Source organism: Hyla sarda, chromosome 1, assembly GCF_029499605.1.
Source record: "Hyla sarda isolate aHylSar1 chromosome 1, aHylSar1.hap1, whole genome shotgun sequence".
NCBI classification, from domain to species: Eukaryota; Metazoa; Chordata; class Amphibia; order Anura; family Hylidae; genus Hyla; species Hyla sarda.
In genome coordinates, this window is record NC_079189.1 from 549,123,036 (window position 1) to 549,142,032 (window position 18,997).

The following is an 18,997-nucleotide window of genomic DNA, read 5'->3' on the forward strand; positions in this document are numbered from 1 at the left end:
ATAATGGCGCAACGGGAGGGAATGTCGGAAGGTGAGTTAAAGTTTGTTTTTGTTATTTTTGCAGCCCAGGCAAAGGGGATTATAAAATGTGCACGCTACATATCTCCTCTAATAAATTTCTAAATTTTTAATACATGCGTAATATTTTATTTTGATACTAGATGTGAAAACAGTTCTGCAGACTCCACAGCCTATGATGTGGTAGACCACCATCAGGACGGGATTATACACACAGTTTGGCTCATAGAACTCAATCAAAACAAAGGAGTGGTCACAATACAAAGAAGAAGTATCAATCTTTTATACTACTCCTGCCTAATAGTCAATCCTGTGGATGGCACCAAAAACTGCAGCAAAATGAAATACATGAAAATAGGGATCGACCGATATCGTTTTTTTTAGGGCCGATACCGATAATCGGTGGAGGTTAGGGCCGATAGCCGATAACTTATACCGATATTCCGGTATAAGTTGTCGGCTATTTATCCCCCCTCGACACCGCTGCAGAGCACTGATTTAAAGCGGGCGCTTTAAATCAATGCACTGCGGTGGCTTTTGCGGTGCCATAGGCCGCCGTCGCCACCACCACCACCCGCTTCTCTCCCCTACTTGTCAGGGTGGTCCGGGCCATCCATCCTCCCTTCCTGTGTTGTCCGGCGGCATTCCGGGTGGAGGGTGAACAGCTCCGGGCTGTCCTTCTCCGGGGGTCCTCTTCTCCACTCCGGGCAGGCTCCGGCCTAGTACGCTGCATAGACGCCGCTGCGCAGTGACGCCCGTGCGCAGCGACGCACCTGACGTCACGGCGTAGCGGCGTCTATGCAGCGTACTAGGCCGGAGCCTGCCCGGAGTGGAGAAGAGGACCCCCAGAGAAGAAGGACAGCCCGGACCGGTTCACCCTCCACCCGGAATGCCGCCGGACACTACAGGATGGATGGCCCGGACCACCTCCATTACGGGTAAGTTTAATTTTTTTTTATTGACTCGGAGGGTGGGGGAGGGGCCCGACCGGTATAGCGGTATGGGCAAAAATCCATACCGGTATACCGCCCACCACTACAGGGGGCGGTTGCGGTGCAGTGGATCGGGGGGGGCGGTCGCGGTGCGGGCGGTGCGGGGGGGCGGGGCTTTGTCGGCTTATCAGCAAGGTAATTGCAGATACCGATAATGCCCAAAATCGTGATTATCGGCCGATAATATCGGCCATACCGATAATCGGTCGATCCCTACATGAAACCAACCAAAGGGACTTTCCAAGAACATACAACGATGGCCTTTTCTTAGGAACAGCACAATGGTTCATCAATACACATTAGAGGTGCACCGAAATGGAAATTTCAAAATCGAAACGAAACCGAAAAAAAAAAAAAAAAAAATGTCCGGCCGAAACCGAAAATGACTTCTCCCCGTCTTCTGGTAAAATGCAGCGCTCCGCTCATTAGATTAGATTAGATTCCCCCACATTAGATTGCCAGCTCCCCCACATTAGGTCTGGAGTTCCCCCACATTAATAGGCAGCTCCCCCACAATAGTAGGCAGCTCCCCCACAATAGTAGGCAGCTCCCCCACAATAGTAGGCAGCTCCCCCACTTTAATAGGCAGCTCCCCCACATTAATAGGCAGCTCCCCAACAATAGTAGCAGTTCCCCCACAATAGTAGGCAGCTCCCCCACAATAGTAGGCAGCTCCCCCACTTTAATAGGCAGCTCCCCCACATTAATAGGCAGCTCCCCCACATTAATAGGCAGCTCCCCAACAATAGTAGCAGTTCCCCCACAATAGTAGGCAGCTCCCCCACATTAGGTCAGCATTTCCACCACAATAGTAGGCAGGTTCCCCACAATAGTAGGCAGTTCCCCCACAATATTGGCAGCTCCCCCAACAATATTAGGCAGCTCCCCCCACATTTGTAGGCAGCTCCCCCCCACATTTGTAGGCAGCTCCCCCCCACAATAGTAGGCAGTTCCCACCAACAATATTAGGCAGCTCCCCCCACATTTGTAGGCAGCTCCCCCCCCCACAATATTAGGCAGCTCCCCCCCACAATATTAGGCAGCTCCCCCCCAACAATATTAGGCAGCTCGCCCCAAACAATATTAGGCAGCTCCCCCCAAACAATATTAGGCAGCTCCCCCCAAACAATATTAGGCAGCTCCCCCCAAACAATATTAGGCAGCTCCCCCCACATTTGTAGGCAGCTCCCTCCCACAATAGTAGGCAGCTTCCCCCCCACCCCACAGACATACAGCTTCCAGCTGTATGTCTGTACTTCTGCCCCCACAGTGATCCGGTCACCGCTCCTCCGGCCCGGGGTCACATCTACTGCTATGGCCTATGGACCATAGCAGGAGGTGCCGGGACCGGGGGAGCGGTGACAGGAACACTGAAGAAGATGACGCGGTCACTTACCAGGCCCCGGCCAGCGCGCGTTCTCCTGCGACGATCCTGCGGTCCTCCTGCGTCTCTATGGTTGTACGCACGGAACGTCAGTGACGTCCCGTGCGTACAACCATAGAGGCGGAGAAGCGAAGGACCGAAGGAGGATCGCAGGAGGACGCCGGGGAATGGTGAGTGACCGGCGGACATCCTTATGTCCCGAAAAGATTTTTCGGGACACAGCAATGTCCGGGATAGGAATACTTCTTTTTATGTGCCCGGGTCGGCTCCCGTGTGTGGCTGCAGGCGGGGGCCGGCCAGAGCATATAAAAACTAATACTGTATACTAAAAACCAGGGGGCCTCCAGCTGTTGTGAAACTACAACTCCCAGCATGCCCGGACAGACTTTGCCGGTCCGGGCATGCAGGGAGTTGTAGTTTCACAACAGCTGGAGGCCCCCTGGTTTTTAGTATACATACAGTATTAGTTTTTATATGCTCTGGACGGCCCACGCCTGCAGCCACAGATGTTGCGGCCGGTGCAGTGTTTGTAACTTGTGCTGTGGGCGGGCAGGGGAGGTGGTCATTATCGGCAAATTTTTTGTTGTTTTGGCATTTCCACAAAATGGCTATTTTTGGCTGATATATCGGTGCATCCCTAAAACACATGGCTATGCCACATTTACTGCTACAAACACATGTACTGCTGCTACGGTTGATCTGCAGTACCTGGAGTATCATGGCCCCTTCCCTTTGCAAAAGTTGGTGGGACTGATGTGTGGGAGGGTGAAAAGTGACCCCCCACACTTACAACCAAGGGATTCTAGGAATTTTGGGTGGAGGGAGGGAACTCCAACAGGAAATAGCCATTTCACAAAAAGATAGCAGCAATGTTATGGTTGACTTAGAACACAGCCATTTATCCCCATGACAAGTGCGGATTCTCCCTTAGCATGTCCATTATTGTCTGGCATATAAATGCTAAAATCACCTTATGGTGGATAACCCCTTAAAGTATTGTGCCAGACACTCATTCCTAATATTTAAAGATTCTATAATGACAGGGATTGTTCTACATTACTGGCAATTAGCAAATATGGTACCAATATTCAAAAAGGGGTCAAAATTGCATCCTGGGAACTATAGACCTGTAAGTTTAACATCTGTTTGGGTAAGAGTTTTGAGGGTTTTACCAGAGATGCTATTCTGGAGTATCTCAATGAAAATAGCCTTCTGGAATAGCACCAACATGGGCTTCCATTGGATCGGTCCTGTCAGACTAATTTGATCAGTTAATATGAGGAGGTCTGTTACAGATTGGAACAGGGTGAAGCTGTGGATTTTGTGTATCTGGACTTTTCTAAGGCATATGATACTGTGCTCAACATAAAATGAGGATGCTGGGACTAGGGGGAGGATATATGTAAATGGATTAACAACTGGCTCAGTGATAGGAAACAGAGGGTGTGGATCAATGGAACTGTTGGGTAGGGCTGGGCGGTATACCAGTTCATACAGAATACCGAAATTTTTGGGCTGCACGATATTCATTTTTTCCCATACTGCAATACCGGTTGGGCCCCTCCCCCTTAAGAATTAATGAATCAGCCCAGTGCAGCGCTGTCCCCACATCGGGGAACTAATCATATGTAGAAACATAGAAAGTGTCGGCAGATAAGAACCATTTGGCCCATCTAGTCTGCCCAATAATCTGAATACTTTGAATAGTCCCTGGGCCTATCTTATATGAAGGATAGCCTTATGCTTATCCCATGTATGTTTAAACTCCTTCACTATATTAGCAACGACCACTTCTGCAGGAAGGCTATTCCATGCAACCACTACTCTCTCAGTAAAGTAATACTTCCTGATATTACTTTTAAACCTTTGCCGCTCTAATTTAAAACTATGTCCTCTTGTGGTAGTTTTTCTTCTTTTAAATCTGCTCTCCTCCTTTACCATGTTGATTCCCTTTATGTATTTAAAAGTCTCTATCATATCCTCTCTGTCTCTTCTTTCTTCCAAGCTATACATGTTAAGGTCCTTTAACCTTTCCTGGTACGTTTTATCCTGCAATCCATGTACTAGTTTAGTAGCTCTTCTTTGAAATCTCTAGAGTATCTATATCCTTCTGGAGATACGGCCTCCAGTACTGCGTACAATACTCCAATTGAGGTCTCACCAGGGTTCTGTACAGCAGCATGAGCACTTCTCTCTTTCTACCGCTTATACCTCTTCCTATACATCCAAGCATTCTGCTAGCGTTTCCTGCTGCTCTATTACATTGTCTTCCTACCTTTAAGTCTTCTGAAATAATTACTCCTAAATCCCTCTCCTCAGATACTGAGGTCAGGGATTTTTCAAATAATCTATATTCTGCCTGAGGGTTTTTACGCCCCATGTGCATTATCTTGCACTTATCCACATTAAATTTTAGTTGCAAGAGTTCTGACCATTCTTCTAGTTTGCCTAAATCCTTTTCCATTTGGCGGATCCCTCCAGGAACATCAACCCTCTTACATATCTTTGTGTCATCAGCAAAAAGACATACCGTACCTTACCATCGAGACCTTCTGTAATATCGCTAATGAAGATATTAAACAATATTGGTCCCAGTACAGATCCCTGAGGTACCCCACTGGTAACAAGACCTTGCTTTGAATAGTCTCCATTGACTACAACCCTCTGTTGTCTGTTACTCAGCCACTGCCTAATCCACTCAACAATACAACAATATTGGAGTCCAATCTCAATGACTGTAGTTTATTGGTGTCTTCTATGTGGGACAGTGTCAAAAGCCTTACTAAAAATCGAGATATGCGATGTCTACTGTCCCTCCGCCATCTATTATTTTAGTCACCCAGTCAAAAAAAATCAATAAGATTTGTTTGACATGATCTCCCTGAAGTAAACCCATGTTGTTTTTCATCTTGCAATCCATGGGATTTTATATGTTCCACAATCCTATACTTTAGTAGGGTTTCCATTAATTTCCCCACTATTGATGTCAGACTTACTGGCCTATAGTTGCTTGATTCCTCCTTACTACCTTTCTTGTGAATGGGCACAACATTTGCTAATTTCCAATCTTCCGGGACGGCTCCCGTTACCATTGATTGGTTAAATAAATCTGTTTAACGGTTTTGCTAGCTCACCACTAAACTCTTAATAATTTTGGGTGTATCCCATCAGATCCCTGGGATTTATTTGTCTTCACTTTAGAAAGCAAACGTAGAACCTCTTCCTCTGTAAAGACACATGCATCAAACGATTCCTTAGTTTTCCTCTCTAATGGAGGTCCTTTTCCTTCTTTTTCTTCTGTAAAAACTGAACAGAAGTATTCATTAATACAGTCGGCTAGCCCCTTATTCTCGTCTACATACCTTCCTTCCTTTGTTTTTAATTTAGTTATTCCTTGTTTTGATTTCCTTTTTTCATTTATATATCTGAAGAATGTCTTATCCCCTTTTTTCACAGGACTGAGCTAGTTTTTCTTCTGCCTGTGCTTTAGAAGTTCTTATAACTTGCTAGGCCTCTTTCTGTCTAGTCTTGTAGATTTCCCTATGTTCATTGCTCTGGGTTGTTTTATAATTACTAAATGCTAGTTTTTTGTTTTTTATGATTTTGGCCACTTCTGCTGAGTACCACAGTGATCTCTTCCGTTTTCTGCTTTTACTGACAAGTCTAGTGCAATTTTCTGTTGCCTTCAATAACGGGTCTTTTAAGTAGTCCCATTTCTCCTGAACTCCATGTAATTTGTTCCAGTCTGATAGGGACTCATTTATGACTAATCTCATTTTTGAAAAGTCTGTTTTTCTAAAATCTAAAACTTTTGTTTTAGTGTGGTGTGACTCCTTCACTGTTCTTATATTAAACCACACTGATTTGGGATCACTAGATCCCAAGCTTTCGCCAACAATAACATCATATACCAAATCCCCATTTGTGAATACCAAATCCAAAATGGCCTCCCTCCGCGTTGGCTCCTCAACCACTTGTTGTAGAGATTATCCCAGTAGGGAATTTAGAATATCTGTACTCCTGGCAGAACTTGCTATTTTGGTTTTCCATTTTATATCCGGAAGATTGAAGTCTCCCATAATGATAACTTCTCCTTTCATTGTCATTTTAGCTATTTACTCAACTAGTAGATCATCTACTTCTTTAACTTGGCCAGGTGGTCTGTATATCACGCTTACACGAGTTACTGCATGATTACCAAACTGCAACGTAACCCAAACTGACTCTGTGGTTGCCTCACTAACTTGTATTAGGTTAAATTTTATGCTATCTTTCACATATAGGGCCACTCCTCCTCCTTTCTTGCCTTCTCTGTCTCTTCTGTATAAAGAGTACCCTGGTATGGATATGTCCCAGTCATTCCTTTCATTAAACCATGTCTCAGTAACAGCCACTAAATCTACATTCTCATATGCCATTATAGACCCAAGTTCATTGATTTTATTACCTAGACTGCAGGCATTTGTAGACAGGACTCTGAGCTTGTCATTTCTTAACCTCTGGGCTACTGACATGTTCTGGCATTGTTTCGTGGGGCAATTGGACTCATGGATTTTCACTCTTTTGCCCCCCCCCCCTTCCTAGTTGAAATACTCCTTAGCAAATTCTTGGAATTGTTCACTGAGTACATTTGTTCTTTTGAGAGAAAGATGCAAACCATCTTTTTTGTACAGTTCCTTTCTATTCCAAGTAGAGCTATCATGTGAGCCGCCAGCGCTGTTCTGCTCCCCCCCCCCCAACAAATCATGTTACCCGCCAGCGCTGTTCTGCTCCCCCCCACCAAATCATGTTACCCGCCAGCGCTGTTCTGCTTCCCCCCACCAAATCATGTTACCCGCCAGCGCTGTTCTGCTCCCCCCCCCTACCAAATCATGTTACCCGCCAGTGCTGTTCTGTCCCCCCCCCCCCACCCCAATTAATTATCAGCCCAGCGGGGTACTACTCACATATGTCACACGCAAGCACTGCCCTCCTCCTCTTTGTTGGAGCGATGTCCCACCCTAGCCAGTGATAGGCTGAGCCCACTGTCATGTAAGGAGCTCTGGCCGGCTTCCTACATGACAGTGCGTTTAACCTATCCCTGGCCGGGGCGGGGCGGGACATCGCCGGCAGCCCCCAACAAAGAGGAGGAGGGCAGTGCTTGCGGGTGGAGACAACTGGCGTACAGTATAGAGTTCCATCGCCGGCGGCCCCCAACAAAGAGGAGGAGGGCAGTGCTTGCGGGTGACATATGTGAGTAGTACCCCGCTGGGCTGATAATTAATTGGGGGGGGGGGAGCATGATTTGGTGGGGGGGGGGGGGGGGGCGCAAAACAGCGCTGGCGGGTAACCTGATTTGGTGGGGGGGAGGGAGCAGAACAGCGCTGGCGGGTAACATGATTTGGTGGGTGGGTGGGTGAAAGAAATACCGTTGTATACCGTGGAACCACAATAAGTTACAAAAATACCGTGATACACATATTTGGTCATACCGCCCAGCCCTACTGTTGGGTGACAGTTACTAGTGGAGACCACAAGGGTCAGTACTGGTTCCAGTTCTTTTCAATGGGTTTATAAATGACCTTGTAGAAGGATTACAGAGTATAATTTCTATTTTTGCAAATTACACTAAACTGGGTAAGGTGATCGCAAGGAGAAGGATAATATAATATTACAGAGGGATCTGTGGAAGCTGGAGGCTAGGGCACAGACATGGCAAATTAAGTTAGGATAAATGTAAGGTTATGCACTTGGGCCGTAAAAACAACATGTACAATTTAGTGCTAAATAATAAATTATTAGATAAAACTACTATCAAAGCGGACCTGGGGATACTAGTAGTAAACTCAACTTCAGTTACCAGTGCCAGGCAGCTGCTGCCAAGGCTAAGTTTCCACTTGGTTTTTTTTTTCTGGCAGTTTTTGGAATTTTGAGCCAAAGCCAGAAGTGTATTCAAAAGGAACAGGACATATAAAGGAATGACTTACACTCCTCCTCCCTTATGGATCCACTTCTGACTTTGGCTCAAAAACTGCCAGAAAAAAAAACAAGTGGAGGCATAGAGGCTTGTGACAAGGACATAGTTTTGGCTCTGTATAAATCACTAGTCAGACCACATATGGAGTATTGTGTGTAATTTGGGCACCTGTATATAGGTCCCTGACGAAGAGAGGAATCCCCTCTCGAAACACGTTGTCCAGCCTCCAAAGATCTCTGTGAAAGCCTATTTGGCTTTGTACTACCCGCATTTCGGCAAATAAAAAACGTTTTTTCACACATCTACTGCCTTCTTCCATTTCTTTCATCTCCCGAAGCAGCGCCGCTCCCGCAAGTCGGATCTTTTGGGACAACCCCCGCCAGGGACTCCCGCAACCACCTCTGCCACGTTCTCGACCACTGCCTGCGGTACCCACGACCGGCGGCTCCCGGACCGTGCCGCATCTCTCTACAAGCGTTAAACAGAGTTGTGCCTGCCGACAGCACAACCCCACAAGGTAAGCGGCATTTCATATTTTCCTCCATCCACACAATTGTATGTTAACCCATCAGAGCGCCGTCTCTCTGTGTTTTCTCATCCCCCTGCTACCTTACTTTAACAAGAAGAGAGCTCTTATCACAGTAGAGCAGTGTTTCCCAACCAGTGTACCTCCAGCTGTTTCAAAACTACAACTCCAAGCATACCCGGGCAGCCTTCCACTGGGTAATGTAGTTAGGCAATAGCTGGAGAGCCACAGGGTATGAGGGTATGCCAAATGACATGCCGGAAACAAACTCTGATCATAGAAGAACAGTATTTCCCAACCAGGGTGCCTAGAACTGTTGCAAAACTATAACTCCCAGCATGCCCAGACAGCCAAAGGCTGTCTGGGCATGCTGAGAGTTGTAGTTTTGGAACAGCTAAAAGCAAAAGAAAAAAACACTGGTAAGAAACCACTGTAGTAGAATATACTGTGCCTGCCTGTGGCATACTGAGGTAATATGTATAACCAACATGTATAAACTAAAAAAACAAACAGTAACATAACATGAGCTAAGTCTGTGAGATCAGTGCATTACTGCAGGGAAGGCTAAGCATGATAAATGTGCCATTGATATGAACTGAGCGACCTGCCAACACGAGATGCAAATAGCCAACAATTCTGGCACATTCACTGCAGCATGCAGTAATTGGTGACAGTGCCCGCTCTGTTCTGAGGGCACCACCCTCACACAACAAGGCACTCACTAGATGAGATGTACGAGATGCAGCAAAGGAAGGAACACTGCAGGAACCAAACATTAACCCCCCCCCCAACTAGTTTCTATGATGACCTTTGGATCTTGGAATCTTTCATAACCAGGGCTCAGGGTGCTTCTCTATAAACTCATTCAATGCTCCAGGGTCTCAGAACGTCTATTGTCCTATCAGGATTGTAGCACAGGCGTCTGATGACAGAATATGGGCTGTGGACTGGAAGATACATAGTGGCAGGATGTTCTATGGAAGCCCTCTAGGATTACTTTTCTTGGAAATAACTTATCTATTCATTGATTTATTGAGGAGACAAAATAGGATCACAAAAGCTGCACCAGAGCCCAGGGAGAAGGAGGATTGATGTGGAAACACTACACAAGCATGTTACCGAGCTGTCTACATGTTAAGCTTCTCTCTAGGCTCCGGTTACATCATGTGTGACATATGAAGTCTGAAATGCATATTAGACTACGTAAAAAAGGTAGAATGAAGAGTCATGGTCAAATATACGTCAGGAGGAAACATTTATGTTATTGAAGTACCTCTGATGCAGATGAATGCGTCTAAATCAGTGTTTCCCAACCAGTGTGCCTCCAGCTGTTTCAAAACTACAACTCCCAGCATGCCCGGACAGCCAAAGGCTGTCCGGGCATGCTAGAAGGTGTAGTTTTGCAACAGCTGGAGGCACACTGGTCTGACTCATCAAGAATACAGGATGACTATCTCAACTCCCCCCAGAGGAGAAGAATCACAGGAGATAAGATGCTCCCAGAGGTATCCAGCAGCAACTTCTACCATTAGAAACACATCTGTGGTTATGTTAATATACCAGGGTTCAGAGGGGAAACCCGTCGGACAAACATTTAATTATTGCAGCACCAGGCCTGTATTTCCTACAGCTTTCACCTCATATTATACAATTTCTAACTACTTCACTTCACTATAGTCTTGTACTTTTTACCCCAATACATTTTTTTTTCTAATACTGTATTCCTCCTTAAGATTCCTAGACAACTTTAATGAAGTCAGCCATGTATGCTTTCTAAAGAGGGAGATGTTTATAGAGGACTCCCTCAACAAAAGAATCGGGAGGGCGCCACACACCATAACAGAGCCGGGAGGGCGCCACACACCATAACAGAGCCGGGAGGGCGCCACACACCATAACAGAGCCGGGAGGGCGCCACACACCATAACAGAGCCGGGAGGGCGCCACACGCCATAACAGAGCCGGGAGGGCGCCACACGCCATAACAGAGCCGGGAGGGCGCCACACGCCATAACAGAGCCGGGAGGGCGCCACACGCCATAACAGAGCCGGGAGGGCGCCACACGCCATAACAGAGCCGGGAGGGCGCCACACGCCATAACAGAGCCGGGAGGTCGCCACACACCATAACAGAGCCGGGAGGCCGCCACACACCATAACAGAGCCGGGAGGCCGCCACACACCATAACAGAGCCGGGAGGCCTCCACACACCATAACAGAGCCGGGAGGCCTCCACACGCCATAACAGAGCCGGGAGGGCGCCACACGCCATAACAGAGCCGGGAGGGCGCCACACGCCATAACAGAGCCGGGAGGGCGCCACACACCATAACAGAGCCGGGAGGGCGCCACACGCCATAACAGAGCCGGGAGGGCGCCACACGCCATAACAGAGCCGGGAGGGCGCCACACGCCATAACAGAGCCGGGAGGCCTCCACACGCCATAACAGAGCCGGGAGGGCGCCACACGCCATAACAGAGCCGGGAGGGCGCCACACGCCATAACAGAGCCGGGAGGTCGCCACACGCCATAACAGAGCCGGGAGGCCGCCACACACCATAACAGAGCCGGGAGGCCGCCACACACCATAACAGAGCCGGGAGGCCTCCACACACATAACAGAGCCGGGAGGCCTCCACACACCATAACAGAGCCGGGAGGGCGCCACACACCATAACAGAGCCGGGAGGGCGCCACACACCATAACAGAGCCGGGAGGGCGCCACACACCCATAACAGAGCCGGGAGGCCGCCACACACCATAACAGAGCCGGGAGGCCGCCACACACCATAACAGAGCCGGGAGGCCTCCACACACCATAACAGAGCCGGGAGGGCGCCACACACCATAACAGAGCCGGGAGGGCGCCACACACCATAACAGAGCCGGGAGGGCGCCACACACCATAACAGAGCCGGGAGGGTTCCACACACCATTACAGAGCCGGGAGGCCTCCACACACCATAACAGAGCCGGGAGGCCGCCACACACCATAACAGAGCCGGGAGGCCGCCACACACCATAACAGAGCCGGGAGGCCGCCACACACCATAACAGAGCAGGGAGGCCTCCACACACCATAACAGAGCCGGGAGGCCTCCACACACCATAACAGAGCCGGGAGGGCGCCACACACCATAACAGAGCCGGGAGGCCGCCACACACCCATAACAGAGCCGGGAGGCCGCCACACACCCATAACAGAGCCGGGAGGCCGCCACACACCCATAACAGAGCCGGGAGGCCGCCACACACCCATAACAGAGCCGGGAGGCCGCCACACACCCATAACAGAGCCGGGAGGCCGCCACACACCCATAACAGAGCCGGGAGGCCGCCACACACCCATAACAGAGCCGGGAGGCCGCCACACACCATAACAGAGCCGGGAGGCCTCCACACACCATAACAGAGCCGGGAGGCCTCCACACACCATAACAGAGCCGGAAGGCCTCCACACACCATAACAGAGCCGCGAGGCCTCCACACACCATAACAGAGCCGGAAGGCCTCCACACACCATAACAGAGCCGCGAGGCCGCCACACACCATAACAGAGCCGGGAGGGCGCCACACACCATAACAGAGCCGGGAGGCCGCCACACACCCATAACAGAGCCGGGAGGCCGCCACACACCCATAACAGAGCCGGGAGGCCGCCACACACCATTACAGAGCCGGGAGGCAGCCACACACCATTACAGAGCCGGGAGGCCACCACACACCATTACAGAGCCGGGAGGCCACCACACACCATTACAGAGCCGGGAGGCCGCCACACACCATTACAGAGCCGGGAGGCAGCCACACACCATTACAGAGCCGGGAGGCAGCCACACACCATTACAGAGCCGGGAGGCCGCCACCCACCATAACAGAGCCGGCAGGCCACCACACACCATTACAGAGCCGGGAGGCAGCCACACACCATTACAGAGCCGGGAGGCCACCACCCACCATAACAGAGCCGGGGGCCGCCACACACCATAACAGAGCCGGGAGGCCGCCACACACCATTACAGAGCCGGGAGGCCGCCACACACCATTACAGAGCCGGGAGGCTGCCACACACCATTACAGAGCCGGGAGGCCGCCACACACCATAACAGAGCCGGGAGGCCGCCACACACCCATAACAGAGCCGGGAGGCCACCACCCACCATAACAGAGCCGGGGGCCGCCACACACCATTAAAGAGCCGGGAGGCCGCCACACACCATTACAGAGCCGGGAGGCCGCCACACACCATTACAGAGCCGGGAGGCCGCCACACACCATTACAGAGCCGGGAGGCCGCCACACACCATTAAAGAGCCGGGAGGCCGCCACACACCATTACAGAGCCGGGAGGCCGCCACACACCATTACAGAGCCGGGAGGCCGCCACACACCATAACAGAGCCGGGAGGCAGCCACACACCATAACAGAGCCGGGAGGCAGCCACACACCATAACAGAGCCGGGGGCCGCCACACACCATAACAGAGCCGGGAGGCCGCCACACACCATTACAGAGCCGGGAGGCCGCCACACACCATTACAGAGCCGGGAGGCCGCCACACACCATTACAGAGCCGGGAGGCCGCCACACACCGTTACAGAGCCGGGAGGCCGCCACACACCATAACAGAGCCGGGAGGCCGCCACACACCATAACAGAGCCCAGAAGCCTTCATACACCTAACAGAGCAGGGAGGCCCCCCATACCCTTAAAGCCAGGAGGCCTCAATACACATAACCAAGCCAGGAGGCCTCAATACACACACTAACGGACACATTGCCCCCGATGGACCTCATTGATTTTAATAAGGTCTGTCCGGCTTCTGGCATTAGCATTTTATTGTACACAATATTACAGTATTCCTGACAGTTTTGTCTGATATTTTGTACAGGTGTAAACTCTTCCTCTTCCCCCTGCTGTACACATACAGTAACTTAGCACACTTTCTCATCAATACACACAATTCCTAAGCATTCATTCTGCTGTCATTAGTTATAGGAGGATTAAACCCCTACCAGATACCATAACCCCCCCACCCCCACTGGAGGAGATGTTATGGAAAGTCAGGATGACCTTATACACCACTGTACCAAAAACCTTGGCTCTTAGCTACAACTGCAGAAAGGGTTTTGCCAAGGTTTTTGAAATTGTAGTTTTGCTACTACCAGAGAGTCACAGGTTGGGGAACGCTTCCTTCCTCTTCAGCTAAGAGCCAATAGGCATCCTAAAAAGCCCCCTGGCACCGCTTATCTCCTGGACAATTAGTATTTCCCCAGACATCACTGGATAGTCAGGATAACTCCAAACCCCAGTGTTCACAAACCACTCCGGCAGTTCCAAAACTACAACTTCCAGCATGCCCTAACTACATTGTACTTTTTCAAAAGCTGGCAAATTTCAGCTATCAAGGCATGCTGGAAGTTGTAGTTAGCCATCCCATGATTTTCCAGCAGTTGCCAAAGTGTCTTCAAAAACCCCTGGCAGCCACGTATCTCCTGGAGCAGTGTTTCTCAACCAGGGTGTCTCCAGCTGTTGCAAAACTACAACTCCCAGCATGCCCGGACAGCCAACGGCTGTCCGGGCATGCTGGGAGTTGTAGTTTTGCAACAGCTGGAGGCACCCTGGTTGAGAAACGCTGTCCTACAGAATGAGTATTTCTCCTGATATCATAGGATAGTCAGGTCGACTAACACCAGTGTCCCCATCAGTGGCTCCCTGGTAGTTTTTTTTAAACCTAAAACCCCCAGGATGCCAGGACAGCCAAAGGAAACTTTGATACATCTGGTGAATTTCAGTTTTCAATGTTTGCTGGGAGTTGTAGTTTTGCAACCAAGACACCGCCACAGGTTGGGGAGCACTGTCATTTTTACCACAGCCAGGAAGAACTGATAAGTGCCCTTCCCCCGGACACCACTTATCTCCAGGACAATGGGGGAGATTTATCAAAACCTGTGCAGAGGAAGAGTGGTGCAGTTGCCCATAGCAACCAGTCAGATTGCTTCTTTCATTTTCCACAGGCCTCTAAAGAGGACTGTGGAAAATGAAAGAAGCAATCTGATTGGTTGCTATGGGCAACTGCACCATTCTTCCTCTGCACAGGTTTTAATAAATCTCCCCCAATGAGTATTTCTCCTAAAAATCATGGGATAGTAAGGATAACTCCAAACACCAGTGTTCCCCAACCTATCACTCTCTACAAGTTGCCAGGCCATGATGGGAATTGTAGTTCTCCTGGAGAATGGAGTATTCCCCCAGACATCATGAAATAGTGAGGATGACTTCAAACACCAGCTTTCCTAAACTCGCTGTTCGAAAACTACAACTCCCAGCATGTGAATTTTGGCTGTCAAGGCATGCTGGGTGATGTAGTTTTGCAACCTCTGCAGAGCAATGGGTTGGCTGATAAGTGCATTCAAAGCTCCTGGCACCGCTTAGCTACTAGAGCAATGTTTCCTAACCAGTGTGCCTCCAGCTGTTGCAAAACTACAACTCCCAGCATGCCCTGACAGCCTTATAACAGAAAAAGCCAGGCCAAGCTGGGGGTTGTAGTTTTGTAACAGCTGTGAGCAATCGGGCTGGCAAACACTGTCCTAAATAATTAGTAGTTCCCCAACAGTTGTCAGGGCATGCTGGGAGTTGTAGTTTTGTAACAGTTGGAGGCAGCCAACCCATTGCTCTCCAGCAGTTGTCAGGACACGCAGGGGGTTGTAGTTCTGCTATGTGTAGTGCTCAGAGGCCCTGCATCCTGCAGTGTTTCCATGGTAACAGTGTCTATACCTCGTGCAGCCTCCGGCGCGCCCGCTGCAGCGCCTCTTCGTAGCCCTTGTGTCGCAGCTCGCTCAGGCTCTCGTAGTACTCCTCGGGGTCGTCGCTCTCGGTGAACAGGACCTGGGACAGGATCTTCCAGCCGCAGATATCCAGGCTGTGGCCCAGGTAGAGCTGCAGCCGTCCGCACAGCTCCTCCACCAGCTCCTCGCCCAGCTCCGCGGGCCCGAACAGCACGGACCACATGCCGGACGGCTCCTCGGGGAAGGCGGGCAGGCAGGGCTCCAGGTCGGCGTTGACGGAGCACAGCAGCTGGTGGACGGCCCGCAGGTCCTGGAAGGAGAAGAGACCGGCCCAGCTGCAGTCCTCCTCCGGCTCCCGGGCCGGGCTCCCCGGGGTGCTGGTGTCCCTCCGCACCGGGCTGCCCCCCTCCGGCTCTTCCTTCCTGGAGGGGCTCCGGCCTCCTCCTTTGTCCGCGCTCCGCTGCCGCTGCGCAGTCCGGTTGTGACAGGTGATGGCGAACTTGCCTTCCACTTCGTTCCAGGCCACTATGAAGACGAACTTGTGCCGCTCCTTCTCCTCGAAGACATTGGGCCTAACGGCGACCCAGTCCGACTCCAGCGTGTCCTCTAGGGAGAACGACATGTCGGGGACGGCTCTCTCTGCTCATCCGCCGCGGAATAGTTCGTGTACGAGCACGGCTGAGGTGCTGGCGGAGGGATCCCTTCGAGCGGCGCTGCGCGCGGTGTCTGCGGCCGGATCTCTCTACACTTGTGCCCCTGTTATTATTTTTATTATTGTTTTTGTTCTCCTCATCAGCGGCCGGTCACGTGACTAGGCGCTTTGTTGACGGTCGCCGGGCAGCGGCCCCGTTCTTCTTCTCTTTCTAGCGCCCTCGCCCGTCTGGTCTCAGGCATGACCTTCTCGCCTTCCACCCGCATAACGTCGTCCCCGGGTCCGACTGACCGGACGGCTTGTCTCCTCCGCTGCCTCCCCCTCGTCTGTACCCCCTCAGCGACCTCCCCTTCTCAGGACGATGGAGACAACAAAGCTGTCAGGCCGGCGCTGACGTCACGACCTGTGAGAAGGAACGTAAACATGCGCACGTGTCCCTTGTCCTGCCGCGCATGCTCAGAGCGGGCGCAGTGTGGTCATGTGACCGGTTAAGCACCGCCTGTGCTAATCCGTGTTGTTGTTCCTAGTTTGCCAGTCTATGATGTAGACCAGTGTTTCCCAACCAGGGTTCCTCCAGCTGTTGCCAAACTACAACTCCCAACATGCCCGGACAGCTTAAGGCAACAGCCTTGCAACAGCTGGAGGCACCCTGGCTAGGAAACAGTGATGTAGTCTATTTTTCTGTGTATTCAGCCTTTGCCGGCCATATCATTTTTCAAGTCTAGTAAATAAAATTACATTATTTTGGCCCAGATTTACTAACACGAATTGTTATGTGGCAGCCCAGAGCAGTTTTTCCCAACCAGATATTGCAAAACTACAACTCCCAGCACCCCCAGATAGCCTTAGGCCCCCTAGGTGGGAAACAGTGCCTCAGAGAGTCACGTGTGATAAAAGCATGGCATAAACCAGTGTTCTTTAAACCGTGGGCCTCCAGATATTGCAAAACTACAACCCCCAGGATGCCCAGACAGCCTTAGCAGGCACACTGGTTGGGAAACACAGGCCCAGAGGGAACATATATGTCACAGCTGGAGAAAACAGCTGTAAAATGGCTGGGACATGTCATCTGCAGTCATGGTCTTCTGGTGGTTATGGGGGAGATTCAGGGGGCGTAGCTTGAAATCACAGGGTCCCGATGCGAAAAATTGTCCTGGGCCCCCCTACCCCTCAACGACATGCTTCTCCAATCCCTGACGAACTCCTTACCCGGCCTCGACCTCACAAAGATAATAACGACTTACAGGCAGGGCCGGACTGGGGCCAGAAATAGGCTTGGCATTTTAAAATAAGCAGCCCATTTTTTACGGTGGGGTCCGACTGCTTAGACCCCCACCAATCATCTTGGTTCAAGTTGCTCTCCAGCTGTTATAAAGCTACAACTCCCATCATGTCTGATGCCCGGACATCATTGATTCCTCAGCTTGTCAGCAGATCCTCATTCTCTATATAAAGACATTAATCATAATCCTGCCAAATACTGTGTCCCTTGAATATAATACTGCCAGAAACTTTGCCCCCTGAATATAATACTGCCAACCACTGTACCCCCTAAATATAATACTACCACCCCACTTTACCCTCTAAATATAATATTGCCACACACTGTACCCCCTGAACATAATACTGCCACACACTGTACCCTCTAAATATATTATTGCCACACACTGGTCCCCTGAATATAATACTGCTACACACTGTAACCCCTGAGTAAAATACTGCCACAAACTGTATCCTCAGAATATAACCCTGCCATACACTGTTCTCATAATAATAATAATACTGTCACACAGTGTTTCTTCCTAGTCCAGCTGAATCCCACTCCTGCTCTGTCCTCCTCCAGACCCATCTATCCTCCTCCAGGCTTCTCTGTCCTTCTCCAGGCTTCTCTGTCCCGCCCTGTCTGTCCCCCCCCCCCCCCCACCCCCCCAGGACACCTGAGTCTTTACCCAAGTCATTACCTCATACACTGCCACCCACGACCCCCCTGGCACCCCATCCTCAGTCTACTCCTCATCACCGCATACACCGCCATCCAGCTCCCCCCTTGCACCCCATCCTCAGTCTCCCCATCACATCATACATCACCACCCAGCCCCCCCTTACCCTATCCTCAGTCACCTCATACACCACCACCCAGTCCAACTCCCCCCCCCCCAAACACCATCCTCAGTCTCCTCATCATTCAAGGAGGGGCTGCACGGAACTCAACAAATCCTCTGATTTGAACTAAACTTCCCTTTCCTCTCTGTAGAGAGGCAAGCCTTAAGCAAGCTCCTCCCCTCTTTAGAAGGTTTATTTCTAGGAAGTGTTCTTTCTAATATGTAAGTGCATATATTAATCCTTTGCTTACAGCCATTGTTACCATAATTAACATACCTCATTGCAGTCCAGTGGAGGTCCTGGTCTTCTCCAAAGCGGAGCACCAATGGGGTCACTCTGTTGTTAGGGCTATAATGGAACGGGAACACTGGGCCTAGTAGGCTTAGTATTGGCATACCATGCTGCCTGATGGCACCAGATTTTGTCTGCTGGCAATAGTTGCCTATAATTTTTACTTCTATGCTACACATGCTTTTACCCTGCTCAGTGTTTCTACGCTATCCAAAGGGAGTTCACATGCTGGGAGTTGTAGTTTTGCAACAGCTGGAGGCACACTGTTTGGAAAACACCGAT

At 50.4% G+C, this 18,997-nt stretch overlaps 1 protein-coding gene across 2 annotated transcripts in view; it reads right to left on the bottom strand.

The window, feature by feature from the left end:
* The window catches only part of JMY (junction mediating and regulatory protein, p53 cofactor), a 109,422-nt gene extending 92,078 nt beyond the window's left edge, over positions 1-17,344 (bottom strand). Inside the window, exon 1 of one of the 2 annotated variants that reach the window (XR_008848160.1) lies at positions 15,659-17,344. Coding sequence is in view for 1 of the 2 variants with exons in the window: in XM_056541606.1 (XP_056397581.1) it covers positions 15,659-16,291 (633 nt within the window). In the remaining variant the exon portion in view is untranslated. The remainder of the gene's footprint in view (positions 1-15,658) is intronic. The other variant, XM_056541606.1, reaches the window with a different exon arrangement.
* Positions 17,345-18,997: the final 1,653 nt, after the last annotated feature.